Source organism: Netta rufina, assembly GCF_964035555.1.
Source record: "Netta rufina genome assembly, chromosome: 2".
In the NCBI taxonomy this organism is placed as follows: Eukaryota; Metazoa; Chordata; class Aves; order Anseriformes; family Anatidae; genus Netta; species Netta rufina.
The window spans coordinates 57537406-57551231 of NC_140124.1; the positions used below are offsets into that span (position 1 = coordinate 57537406).

The window sequence follows — 13826 nt, forward strand, 5'->3', positions numbered from 1 at the left end:
AAATGGGACAAAGAGGGAGAAGGGCATGTGCCAGAGCCTGTGTGCAGAGATGCTAGGACCAGAGCTGCACAGCTGTACAAGCAAGAAACGTTTGTTCTTTGGCATTTTCTGAAAAGCAATAGTAGACAAAAGATCTACGAGATCTTACAGAGGTGGGATTGACCAAGTGGGAGTGTTTTCTGGACTAGCAGTATTTTCATGTTTATTCCATTACATGTGATTATGCTTCTCTCTTCTCCCCCTGATTTTCATGTCTCTACTTTAACAGTGTGCAATGGCATCGGAATAGGTGAACTGAAAGGGATTCTCTCCATAAATGCCACAAACATTGATTCCTTCAAAAACTGTACAAAGATCAATGGGGATGTCAGCATTCTCCCAGTTGCATTTCTAGGGTGAGTTGCAAGCTGGTCATTGAGCACTGGAGGAGAGGCGCTAGGGAGAAATTCAGGCTGATCCGTTCTCCCAATTCCTCATTCATTTTGTTTCAGGGATGCCTTCACAAAGACACTGCCCCTTGACCCTAAGAAGCTGGATGTCTTCAAAACAGTCAAAGAAATATCAGGTCAGTGATGCGTGCTAAGTGTGAGACGTTTTCTAACCGGTACTGCTAAAAACCCAAAGCAAGACCAGGGAGGTTTTCAAGCCTGTGAGGAGAAGTGCAGGCTAATTGTTTCTGTTTCTGAGCTTCTGAGGGTCACCCTTCACAAAGGTGGTCAGCAGCATTTTGCCAGTGTTACACCCAGGTAACCTGTACTGGCCTCCTGTCCAAGGTGTGTGGTTATGGCAGACCATCCCTTCTGCCTAATTGTCAGCCCTAGCGAGGAACGAAAGCAGAAGCAATCCCCAGCCACCCAAGAAGTATGTGGTGATGCAGGGGCGTGCCCCTCCGGCTAAAAAAAGCCAAGTGTTTCTATTTGTGGAAAACCTTTCAGCAACTCCTTAGGGAAGCGTGTTCAGTGCCTTGCCTTGCATCACTCCGCTGGAGAGGACACCCTCCCCAGCCTGTCGAGCCCTTCCTGGGGGTAAGCACAGCTCCGCCAGCACAACGCAGCCACCAGAGCACTTGGCTGCAGGCTGGTACAAGTATCTATTAAAAGTAATTTTGTTCATCCCATTATAAAATAAGTATGATGTCAGAGCTGGGCCCATGAATGTGGCTGCAGACTACCTTTTTTCCCCCTCTCTTTTACCTGCCTTGTTCCCTTCAGGGCAGCAGTGACTAACCTCAGAGATTCATACAGTGGCATGCAATTTCCCAAATCCTTTACCTCCTCCAGTATGCCTCAGCTTAGCAGGGAAATTTGCTTGTCACAGCAAACACACACTGAGCGGCTGTCTGTTCTGCACCATTCCTGCTTTCTGCCCAATTTTCCTCTTGCCCAGGGGCACCTCACAGAGGAGACAGGGCAGTGCCTCGCTCCTGCAGCCTCTCAGGCAGGGTGCTCGCTGGCAGGAGTTGTCACTGGTGGCTCAGCGTGGCAGGATGTGCAGTTCCCTGACACACTGTTCTCTGGCGCTCCTCAGCCCTCGTGGTGGGCTAAAGAGTAAACTGTTTACAAAACGGTGTTTGCAAATAGCCCTGAAATGTCATGTCTCATTTTGAGATTCTCAGAAAAGCACATGGAAAGTACAAGTGCCTTCTCCCAGCTCAGGAGAAGCTGACAGGAGGGGGACATTTCACCTCCAACGATGACCGCATTTGCATTATTGTTATATATTTTTAATCTTCTTTTCTTCATTTCAGGATTTTTGTTGATTCAGGCGTGGCCTGATAATGCTACTGATCTCTACGCTTTTGAAAATCTGGAGATTATCCGGGGCCGCACCAAGCAGCAGTAAGTAAATCACATGCCAGGCTGCCTGTAAAAGGAGTTCTCTTGAGAGCTGCATTTCTCTGAGCACACCAGGGTATCTAGCACAGGGAGACGGGGTTGTCACAAAACCGATGCCAAATGGGAAATAACCTGTGAGGTGTTGAGCACTGTTTTTGTAGCAGTTGAGTGGAATCAAACCTGCAACTCTGCACTGCTTTTAGGGGGATGCAATGAGCCTGCTCTAAAGACTGTGCTCTCCCCACCTAGCCTGTAAGTGTACAGGGCTGAGGGTGCCAGACAACTTATGATGTGATCAGAAGCACTTTGGGGTTGAAGACATTCAGTTTGGGGCTTGGTGGGCAGTCGGAGATGGAGATGGTAGCTGCCAGGCAGAGCAGACAATAGCAGAGCATCCAGCACCCACCTGGGCTTGGCCCGAAAGGAAAGATGTGTTTGTGGACCCGTGTGAAATAGCTGTTCTACCTACTGCCATCATTGCACATCATTCATTGACAGAGTGCACACGTCCTGCCAGATTTAGCTTTGAATTTGCAGTTGAAAAAAAAATCATTATGCAGCAACACATTTGAAAACCAAAAGAAAAACGTTCCAAGTACAACCCTGTTTACTAACCCTCCTTCTTCTGTGTGTTTTCTCCATTTCAGTGGCCAGTATTCCCTTGCTGTTGTCAATTTGAAAATACAGTCCTTAGGGCTGCGCTCCCTCAAGGAAATAAGTGATGGAGATGTTGCCATTATGAAGAACAAGAACCTCTGCTATGCTGATAGCATGAACTGGCACAGCCTCTTTGCTACTCAGAGTCAGAAAACTAAAATCATACAGAACAGAAATAAAAATGAGTGTGGTAAGTCAGAGATACCTTCTTGCACCCACGGAAGCTCATGCTAAAATGCAAAAGTAATTTGAGCATCCCCCTGGCTGCAAAATTCATCAGCGGTACTGCTTTGTTGGAGACAGGGAAAGAAAGATTCGTCTACAGAGGACATGGGCTTCATGGTGACTATTGTGACCATAACTGTCCTGTTATGTGCCCAGTGAAACCACATAGGTTGACGGACACAGAAGCCTGCTCTGAACATCAGAATTGTTTGGCAAGGTTGTTCATGCATGTTGCAGTGCTCCCTTAGCCAAAATCTAATTATTTCTCTTTGCAAAATATGATTTTTTTTTTTTTTTTCATTTTGGAATATATATCTCCTCTGATACTGGTTCAGCTTTACTGTATGGCTGTTGGGTGGTCACAGAACTCATTTTTATTTTGAAAGGCCAGGAATTGCTCCTGATTTCAGGCTTTGGGAATTATGAGAACCAATATTATTCCTCTTCCACACTACCAGGACTGTTCTTGTCTGCTATGGAATAGTTTGGAAAAACTGGCTGTCAGGATAGACTCGTTTGCCATGCTGTGTCTACCCTCTCTCCTGCCTTGAAGCTTACAGCTTCTTCTCTTTTCTCTCTCCCCCTCTCAGCTGCTGAGAGGCACGTGTGTGACCCCTTGTGCTCGGACGTGGGCTGCTGGGGCCCAGGGCCCTTCCACTGCTTCTCCTGCAGGTTTTTCGGTCGTCAGAAGGAGTGTGTGAAACAGTGCAACATCCTGCAAGGGTAAGGGACCTGGGGGGTGTTTGGGGTTTTGGCAATGACTTGGGGGAGGGGGGTATTGATTTTAGAATGCATGTGGCTAGAAAGTAAGCAACTCAGAGGGTCTCTGGTTGCTCCAGATTTCACCCACTTGGCAAGGGTGTTAGTCTGAGCTGAGCACTGTGCCCCAGCAGAGAAAAGCTGGGAGCAGAGGTAACTCTCCTTCCCTGGTTGGCATTGCCCAGGAGTGTGCTCCCAGCACAGCTACCAATGTGAATAAATTGCCCCAGGCCTGCCGGGAGGCTATCAGCAGGCCCAAGGAGGCCAACCACTATCCTTCCTTCCCATATGACATAAAGGAGCTTAAAACCCCTGAAAATCCAAGCCAAGCCTGTCATGTTAAGCACATCTGTCAAGATTCAGAGCCAGTTGTAGTCACTGGGAATGCAGTCACCCCCTGAAGTCACACACTGCAAAGGGACCCTTAGGTATGCTCAAGGTGATGGATTTTCTGGACATGTTTCAGGAGGTCAGAGGCTACCCCAGGGTGCCTGGGGGGCTCCCACTGAGGTGGCACGGAGCTCCTGGCCACCAGCCAGGTGAGCAGCTTGCCCTGCAGAGTCACAGTCGAGGGAAAATTAGCCTTCGTCTGAAGAACAGTGGGAGCAGCAATTTCAGGCAAAATTATTGTTTCAGCTTTGCTCGAGCTGAGGAAAATATATTGATGCCTTTCTGTCAGGACGGCGGCTGTTTTTTTCAGTCAGTTCAGCAGGTGATGTGGGCAGGGAAGGCATGGCTAGGACCAAAAAATATGCTGATCTTCAGTAACATGCATTAGACAAACGCTTTCCCATCATAATTTTGTTGGTGTAAACACTTCTACTTTTGTTTCTTAATAAATCTCTCAAAGCTGTGCTTTTAAAATCATTCGTATTAAGCAAGTACTTGACAGGGTGCTGATGCCCATGATGTTTGTATTTGTCTAGCAACTTGCCATTCAGCAGCTGTCTTTTTTATAAGTGAATTCCCTCCAGCAGCTATTATGACCCGAAGGGCAGATCTGGGCATTTTTTGTGTTGTATGATGGGTAGATTTACTTTAATTAATAACACCATTACTTGAAGTGGAACAGCTTTATTGCTATTGAAACCATCTGTTCCCAACTTTCATATTTTAATGATTCATTGTGTGTTGTAGGGAGGGCATGAATTTAATTATCAGTGCATTGCTGTTTAACTTTCCTAATTATTATTTGGAGCCTTGGAATCATTTGAAATGTTTTTACTGATCTCTTTGCATTACTACCGTTTAAAAGCCCGTGGAAATCTTTGAGAATATCCTGTGTCATTAGCTTAAAACGGAAAGTAAACTAATTTGTAGCATGCAGCCCACAGTGCCATGTGTTCTGCTGTCACCCAAATTTCCCTTTCCCTTACCTCTCCCTTGTTGTGCTGAGCTAGTGCCCCTGCTGCTGCCACCGGCCAGGATGGTTCCCCTGCACCTCCTCTGTCTCAGGACAATCATCTTGATGGACTTAAACTGGAAAAGCCAGGAAGAGGAGAGACGACAAGATTTTATCACTCACGAAGTAGCTGAGTTTTTATGATTTCTCTTTTTTATTTTTTTTTTCCAGGGAGCCACGAGAGTTTGAAAGGGACTCCAAATGCCTCCCCTGCCACCCAGAGTGCCTGGTACAGAACTCCACTGCTTACAACGCAACCTGCACTGGACCTGTAAGGGCAGACTCAGTTTAACAAACCTGTACCTAAGACTGTGCACCCATATGTATTCCCCTCGTTGACATAATCCTGAATTCCCTTTTACCCTTCTCCAGGATCAGGCAGAGATGGGGTGAATTAGAGGGCAAGATCTGGGGGTAGGAAGACAAAACCAGGAGAGGGAACTTCAGGATGTATTTCTCTTTGGTGTCCCCTGCCACGTACATAATCAAGACAGCCCTAGAATCGCAGGCATTGTAGGGCCTTTCTTTCTTATGTCCTTTTACAGAAAAAAAAAGTAAGGATTACTTACATATGTGAAGATATGCTAATGTGGTGAACATTTTTGGAACATGTAGTTATTGAACAGCCAAGTTGGCGTGAAAAAAATATTACACATCCTTATTCACAGGAAAAAAATGCTAACATACTGGATTAATACAGTAGCTTTTCTCACTTGGAAAGCCATGATAAAATTGTGATTAAAAATATTTTCTGGACAATATTCAGGAAACAATTTTTACTTAAAACTGCATTCCTTCCTCTAACTAGTTTAAAGTATATAGCCAATGTTAAAGTAATTGCAGGTGTAAATTAAGATCAAAGAAAGGTAATCAAAACAAAATGATGGGATTTTACATGCTTATAGTTTCCAAGTTCTTACAAAAGCTCCTTCTTCAAAAGCCAATATAGTATACTCTTTCCAGGCATCCAGAATCTTCCTCAATTTTGTTCTTTAATTTTTAGAATATTCTCATGTCATGAAATGTCCAGTTTGGCAACTGTGAAAAATTATTTGTTCTTAATCAGATTAAACCCATATCTTAATTGTAAAATTCTCATTCTCATTAATGCATCCACTGTCTCAGTTAGACCTTTTTGCTAACTGAAATCGAATCTCCTGCTTCCATCACAGATCCTACTCTGTGCTCCTTAGTCCAACTCTTTAAAACGCATCATACCATCTCCTGCAGCCACTGAGTGTTCAACCCTTGCCCATCAGTCCGAGGAGTCACTGCTCAGTAATGTGAAGTATTTCCATCCTCCCTTCCAGCTTAGACCACCATTGCCTAAAGGATGTTGTTAACATCATAAGCTCCTTCGGGCAGTGACCACCCCTTGTTCCACATTTGCCCAGCGTCTACTAATTAGTCATTGTAGTGGCCCTTAGACATTGCAGTAATTAAAGTAATCTTCACATAACTTGTCTTACTGTAGTCCCACTGAAACCAGCACTGTAGATATGGTATAATTTTTTTGTTTGCTTTCTGTAATAGAATTTGACCCAGAACTGCTGGTTTCCCTGCTCTAAAATATTTACGGTATTCCTGGTGCTGTTACAGTCTGAGTAAAAATAGTTCTGCCAAAAATGGCTAAAGGCAGTGCCTTTAAGCACAAATGAATTGCTATTCAAAGTAGAAAATGCATGGCATCCTTGGGTTGCCTCCATTTCCTGTGCTTCTCGAAAATGGAGGAGGGAAGCTGTGCTGAGAAACCAGGAAAATAATGATTTGGGGCCAGTACTTTAGGAGGGATAAGGAGGCCTAGCTCCATCATTTTAAATCATTCAATATAGTAGACTGCACCAGAAAACAGCCTAGCCCTCTGCTTTTCAACTTATGCCTTGTCGGGGTGTCATTAAATTATTCCTCATTTTAAATGAAAAATGTGAGCTTTCCCATCAGGCAGAGGAAACTCAATGAAGTATTAGCTTTAGACATCAGGTACTGCTTTTTGTACAGTTCATCCTACAAGAGAAAATACTTGTAAGCTTTTAGGTAGCTAGGTAATAAAACCACAAGATGCTAAAAACTTGCTGCCGTCGAATGCATGTAGATTTATCTTTTGCATTTCCTTCTGAATAGACCAATATAAAGGCATCACAAACAAGTTGTCTCTTGGTTTCTCTCCAGGGCCCAGACCATTGCATGAAGTGTGCCCATTTTATAGATGGCCCCCACTGTGTGAAAACCTGCCCTGCAGGAGTGCTGGGTGAAAACGATACCCTCGTCTGGAAGTATGCAGATGCCAACTCTGTTTGCCAGCTCTGCCATCCAAACTGTACACGGGGGTGAGTAAAACCTGGGTCCGAATGGAGAAGAAAAAGTAAAAAGCAAAGGAATGGCTCATATCAGGCTCTTTCCCTTCCTGACTTCTCCCCTATTACAAAGCACCAAGAACAAAATATAGCAGGAAGTGAAAGAGGTCAGGCATACACAGGTAAACTACGCAGAGTACAGTGGACTTTGTAAATAGAAAAAGTTCAATGGCACTTCTTTACACAGCTGAAAAAAAAAAAAAAAAGCTTTAGGGGATTTGAGAAAGTTTTGGGTTTTTTTGCTTATTTAGATAGGAAACTTTCTGGAATTTTACAGAACTCACCCAATAGTAGTGCCCTTTTTTGTTATTTTTCCTTTTTTTCCACCTGGCTGGGTACTGGGTCCTCTGTTTTGGGGAGGAACATCAGTGACATCTGGTGGATGCTGAGTTCCTGGGACCCATTTTTCTCAACACCTTTGATTTTTTTGAAGGGAAATCCCTGTGGGATACCACAGTGATTTTCTTTCTTTTTCTCTTTTTCAATATGGTACCACGTGGTCTGGTTTAAAGCTTCACTTGCCTCCTGAGTGGCTTTAATCAATGGGCATCACAGTAAACCCAATCTGCACATACTGCTTTTGTCCTCATTTGGGGAATGGTTGAACTGCCCCCTTTAATGACCTGTGAATTCAGCTGGCTTTTACCTACGTGACAGTAAGTGACCAGGCTGCACCCATGTCCTCTGACGGTTTCCAACCTGCAAAGGACACGGGATGCGCAGTAAGGTGTGGGGTTTCAGATTAGGTTGTTGCGTTATAATGCTTTCAGAGCAAAAGACAACCCATGTTTGGTGTCTTTTCCTTCACAGACATCTGACCTGTAACCTGCAGTATCTGTTCAATCAAAAATCCTTCCATAGTATGTGTTGCAAGAGAGAAGTTTTAACATCATTTGTTCTCCAGCTACAATCAGACCAACCATCATTCCACTGTATATTTACCTAGGTCAACTGTCTGGTCATGAAAAAATAGAGTGCCCAGGTCCTCACCTTCACGGACCACAGGAGAAGGGCTAAGAGGGCAAGCAACTGGCCTCCCTAGTGCTTCTCAGGCTATGACGTAGGGAACTCAGTGCTCTTATTTTCAGATGGCAGCTGCAACAGCAAAGTGTATTTGCCGTGATTTACAGCGGTGACCCCTGAGTCTTGTTACAATTGCAGGCAAAGCTCATCGCAGCTTCCCATCACAATTATAATAAGAGATTAACTCAGTTGAAAAGGGATCTTAATAGCTTTGATCTTTATTAATGACCTCAATACCTGTGATCATCAGTTTCTACCGATACAAACTGGCCACCGTGAGCCAATATCATTCTTATAACTGGCCACATTTTCATGCAGAAATCCTTCATAAGAAGGATATTGGATTTCCATGTGGCCAGTTACTGGATCAGCATAACCAGTAACCACATCTGAACAAGTCTTTCAACTGGGTGGCCTTGGTAGCAGGATCAAATGCTAGACTTTAATGAATACAAACTCAGGGAAAATAATCTGCCAGACGGGAATGTAACTGCAAGACTTGCAGTTGCATTTTGTGCACAAACAAGTCCCCAGAGCAGAGCTCATCAATTCCTACTTGGCTTTAGCAGCCAAGAATGTACCACAGGAGACAAAAAAAAAAAAAAAAAAAAGAAAAAAAAAGTAGTATCTATTTTATCATTTACATGAAAGGGCTGGGCTAAGTTTGCCACAGTTACGTGGTGGACATGCTCAAGTTGCTGCCCGAATGTGGCAGAAGAAATAGGCTGTACCTCTGATGGGCTTAAGAGAGCTGGAGGAACGTAGTGTTGCTATTTTTGTTTTACAGATGGGACTTCTGAGACCAAGGGCATTGATGGGTAGGGAGCCAGTGGCAGAGGCACCATGTGGGAACGTGCAGCCCAGCACAGCATTTTCCCCATGAAGGCAATCAATCAGTAATGCCACTTAGTCATCTTCACGCCTTTCCCTCCTTGTGCTGCGGGAATGTGATCTGTTCAGCAGTGGGTGGAAAACATCTGTCTCACAAAGTTTTTGCGTCTTTAAAAAACACAGTCTCAGCGATTTCTGTATGACAAGAAACAAGTTCTTTATTTCTGTCCCTGTCCAATATCATGTACAGAGGCACAGAATTTTATTACATGTGTTGAGTTCAGTATTCATACAAGTTCAGTTTTCCAGGATCTGGCTCTAATTTCTTTATCCAAAGAAGCTGCAAGTAAACAGGACCTCTCTCCCCAACTGCACTTTGTCTCAAATTTGGGTTTTAACTTTTGTAGTACTTGCAGTGCATCACCTCCTTTATATTGCTGTGACAAATCTCATCTAGCCTAACTTTCTTTGCTGAGTTGCTTGTTTGGCTTTCATTAGAAAACAGAAGGGAGGTAGCTTTCTCCTGTTCAGCCCAAAAGACTTCTCCCCCATTTCCCCTATAACTGCTTGGGGATTTTTTACACCAGCTTCTTTCTGCTCTGCTTGTAGTGCAGCTGAGAAAATATGCTCCATTAAAGACAGAAATGTCCCAAAAGTCCTGAAATTACCCAGTTCATACCTCCAGCAACTAATGAAGCACACCAGCTTGATTATTTTGCTCCATGTTGAGAGATCTGTTTTTCCCTTGCGACTCTCCCAGAGTATAAGAATTAAATTCAGCCACAGCCAGTGGGGTGGAAGAACAAGAAAGAGAGGTGCCACAACCATAGTTAATAGTACTGGCTGAAGGGTCCAGCCTCCAGAGTCACTACCAACATTACGTCTTACTGTTCTTCTTGTTAATGCCCCGTGGGAATTTAGAGGTGGGTGAGAAGGTGGACAGGGGTCTGAGAGAGAAGCTTGCAGCAGCACAGCACACATTCTATGCCTTTGTCGTGCTCTGAAGGTTAATCAGAAAGAACAGGCAGAAGAAAGTTCTTGTAAGGCTTTGAAAAACCCAATGGTTTTCCATTTCTTTTATGACTGTGAAGTAACTGAGGACTTGTGCTGTTAAAGCATGAGTCCCCTCTGAAAGGCCATAAATCATAGCAACGTGGCTGTATTACATCAAATTAGGAACTATAGGTCGAGGAGAAAGTTGTTAAAATCTTGATGGATTTGGGAAATAAATAGCTGTGTCTGCACTGGGACAAGTAATATTTATGTAGACAGATGAAATGCTGAGTTCAGGATGTAATAGTTTCAGGGACTGTACACAGCACTAATTTTCCAATAAGTAGAGAAATATTTCAGAGACTACAACTACTGCTAGATTCCATCCAATACATCCATAAGATCTTGAGGCAGTTTATAACACAAGGTCACATTTCTCATTTTAGTTTCTGTAAGCAGAAGAAAAATGATTCAAGGATGGAAAAAGTGATTGTTTAGATTCCATAAAACCTGGGTTACTTATGCTGGGTGTCATCATAAAATTCCACAGTAAAAAAGATGGCTATATTTAGTCTTGGATGGATATTTGTCATAGGCTTTGTTTCTTCTTTGACTTGTGAAATGAATCAGAAAATCACATGGGATTTGAAAAGCACAAGCTGATCCATCATTTTCTTCCCGAATACCTTTTAACTTTATCCCACTAGACTTGGTACTGATGGATTTGTGTGGGAAATAATTTTTAAAAAAGAAAGGGTACAGATGAAAATCTACACCTCTCCTCCTCCCACTTTCTGGTCTAGGAAAATAACTGGTCAGTCATTCCTCAGACTGTGGATAGTATCCCCTCAGACAACTTTTTTTGCTGTTATGAAGTTCATGGAGGTTTTGCAATCATAAAGTATCATCGAAAAACAGAATTTTAGAAAGAGTTAATCTGAGGGAACCCAGTCACATTCTGGAATAATGTATTTTTAATTTCATGTCCGTTATCAGGAGAAGTTGTATATGGTTTGTTGCATTAACATAGAGAAATTCCTATGCATGTGATTGATATAGTGTGATAGGATGAGGTCTTGGGTCCTAGATCAGTTTTCTTTCAGGCGCCCAAAGAAAGGAGCCTGGTGCAAAGTGAGATACGTTTCCTGTGACCATAGGGAAGCTGGTGGTTCTGCTCTGCATGTACAGCCTCATTGTGCTTAGTTACACAACCAAGCAAACAAAACAAACTGTAGGCAGACAGAGAATGCTAACAGAGCTGGGTGCCCAGAATCCGGGAACCAGTGTGCACAGTACTTCCAGCATGTCCAGGACACCAGGATGCACATTCTTGCATGGGAGCCCAGTGAACTCACAAGACCTTCCAGATGCTGGGCCTTGGAGCACTGTGTTGGCCCTGAAACAAGGCAAATACACGGGGGAAGATCAGAGTAATGAAACCAAACAAATAAACAAAAATGCAATAAAATGAGTGGTTGCTTCCCCTCTTCCTCCTCCAGACCTACGATCAAGCTGTGAGATAAAATCTTCAGCCCCACCTGCCATCTTGAAATTTTTGTTTCCTCCTCCCAGCAAGAGGGAACTCAGAGCACTTTTCCTGGCATGGGTTCACTCCTTACCCCCTGCTTGACCTCCTCTGGCGTTGCTTTGGGATGATGCACCTTCTTCGAGTCAGCACAGGGAGCGGATACCACAAACTGGACTTTTCTCTTTGCTGTGCTCTGTTTTTCAGTGGTGATGTAATCCCCTCTGTAATGCTCTCCTTCCTTGGTAGGCACCACAAAGACCACAATTCCATGAAGAGCATACATCTTGTAGCCCAGTAGCACTTAGGAATGCATGGTGCTTCTCATGCCCACTAGACCATCAAGTGAATGTGTTTTCATCTGTGCTGTTTTTTGCATCGGGCTGCCAAAATTAATTTGGAGCATTTTAAATGGAGGGAGAATGACTTGCTAGTAGAGTTTCTGTCTCTCTGGGTAACTGTCATGCCTGTTTACATTGCCAGTGGCATGAGATCTTCGATTGTGAAAGAAAAATACAACAGACACATGAGAAAACACTTTAGCCAAAGCAAGGATTGTGAAATGCTGTTTTCTGTTGGGACCATGTATCTGCTACTGACGTTTTCCTTTGCAATAGGAAGTCTGGAAATTGTAATCTTTTGCTTCTCAGGAAACATGGATTATGCAGGAGGATCTGCAGCAGTGTGTTTCCATATAGCTTTCTGCCCTTGGATAGGGGAGAGGCTGCTCCTGTCTTCCTCCACAGTCAGCCCTGAGCTTCTATGCTAATACAAACGTCCACGCAGAGCCAGTGTGCTGGCTGATAGCACGCTGGCCACCCCACAGCTGCCTCTGTGGCCAGATATTTTGTGCAGCCTCAGTTTGACTGAGCTGCATGGATAGGACAGCACATGTAGGAAGCACAGATGTATTTTCATAGATTCAGAGACTCTAGGTCCATTTTTATTCTGTGTATCTATGTCCTCTCTCCATTCTAACACATCACAGAATGCTGTTTTAAAGTACTCTTTATAATGAGTCCATAGCATAACTATGCCTCTGTGTAAAAGCTTCTGGAGCAAAGCAGTTGACTGATATTTAATAGAGTGCATGATCATTATGAATACCTTGAACTGCTCTGAAACACAAAGTTTTCATCAGTAGCACTCTTAGCTGGAGTTATAGCAGTAGGTATGCCAGAGCTAATATGTTTGTAACATTCATTTGTTTTTACAGGTGCAAAGGACCAGGTCTTGAAGGCTGTCCAAATGGGTGAGTATTTCATCTGATACAATTAATGACAGAGCTGGAAAGAATGCATGTGTGTTTACATTTCTGTGCTGGACACTGCAACACTGGGACTAACATTCTGTAAAGAATATGTAGGGAGATATGTAGGGAGAAGTGACAGATTAGGGCAGGCTCTATAAAAATGACTAAATAATTGAGAAATTTCCTACTAGCATGAGACTCCAAAACCTTGTTCTGCTTAGCTTGTCAAAAAGAAGGTCAAGGTGAGACCTGGGTTCTGTTACTTGAGAACAAAAGGAGGAGCTGGAAAACAAAAGAATAATGATCTAGAGGTGGAAAGAGAGATGTTTAGGATTGATATGGTTATCTGCATTACAGGGAATTAATTGCAGGCCCCTAGGGGCTTTTCCAGCCCAGCAATTTCTGTATCTCAAACCTCTCAATGCATAGATGGGCATTCATTCTTCACACAAGATCTTATTTTGCATTGTTTGGCCTCATGGTTTGCTTAAGAACATGCAACAAGTCAGCATGTTTCTCTGACTAAGAGGGATTTAGTTTCTAGCCACTAAGACTATGGAAAGACAAAATCAGCCTAGAAGAACTGTTAAAAAGTGACTTTATTTAATAGTAACCCCTGGGGCAGCTTATAAAGAGCTGTGTTGGATCTCCAAGTACAGTCCAAAAGACAACCTTGGAAAACAGGTTTTTCTTTTCAATTTAAGTTTGAAACCAACCAGACCAATAAACAGGCAGGAATCAGTACACACAGACAGTTCACACATTACCCAGCCTCAGACATTTTGTACTGGGGTAGAAGGGCCAGTGATTTCAAGAACATCGTAAACCACGCATCCTGTCATAATGGTGAGCTGTCAACAGCTTCATTGCCAGTATCCCAACTGTGTATTCCTTCTTAATATCACCTTCTCTTTGTGTGTACAAAGTTGTCGATGCGTCATCTATATGGAGAGCCTTTTCTCCATAATTT

General features: G+C 43.4%; 1 protein-coding gene across 1 annotated transcript in view; it reads left to right on the plus strand.

The window, feature by feature from the left end:
• EGFR (epidermal growth factor receptor) overlaps nt 1-13826 on the plus strand; it is a gene marked incomplete at its 3' end in the record, with an annotated part of 42044 nt that overhangs the window by 10741 nt on the left and 17477 nt on the right. The window contains exons 8-15 of the mRNA XM_084281284.1: nt 269-395; nt 492-565; nt 1748-1838; nt 2483-2682; nt 3308-3440; nt 5050-5149; nt 7048-7205; nt 12821-12856. Of these exons, the coding sequence (XP_084137410.1) occupies nt 269-395; nt 492-565; nt 1748-1838; nt 2483-2682; nt 3308-3440; nt 5050-5149; nt 7048-7205; nt 12821-12856 (919 nt within the window). The remainder of the gene's footprint in view (nt 1-268; nt 396-491; nt 566-1747; nt 1839-2482; nt 2683-3307; nt 3441-5049; nt 5150-7047; nt 7206-12820; nt 12857-13826) is intronic.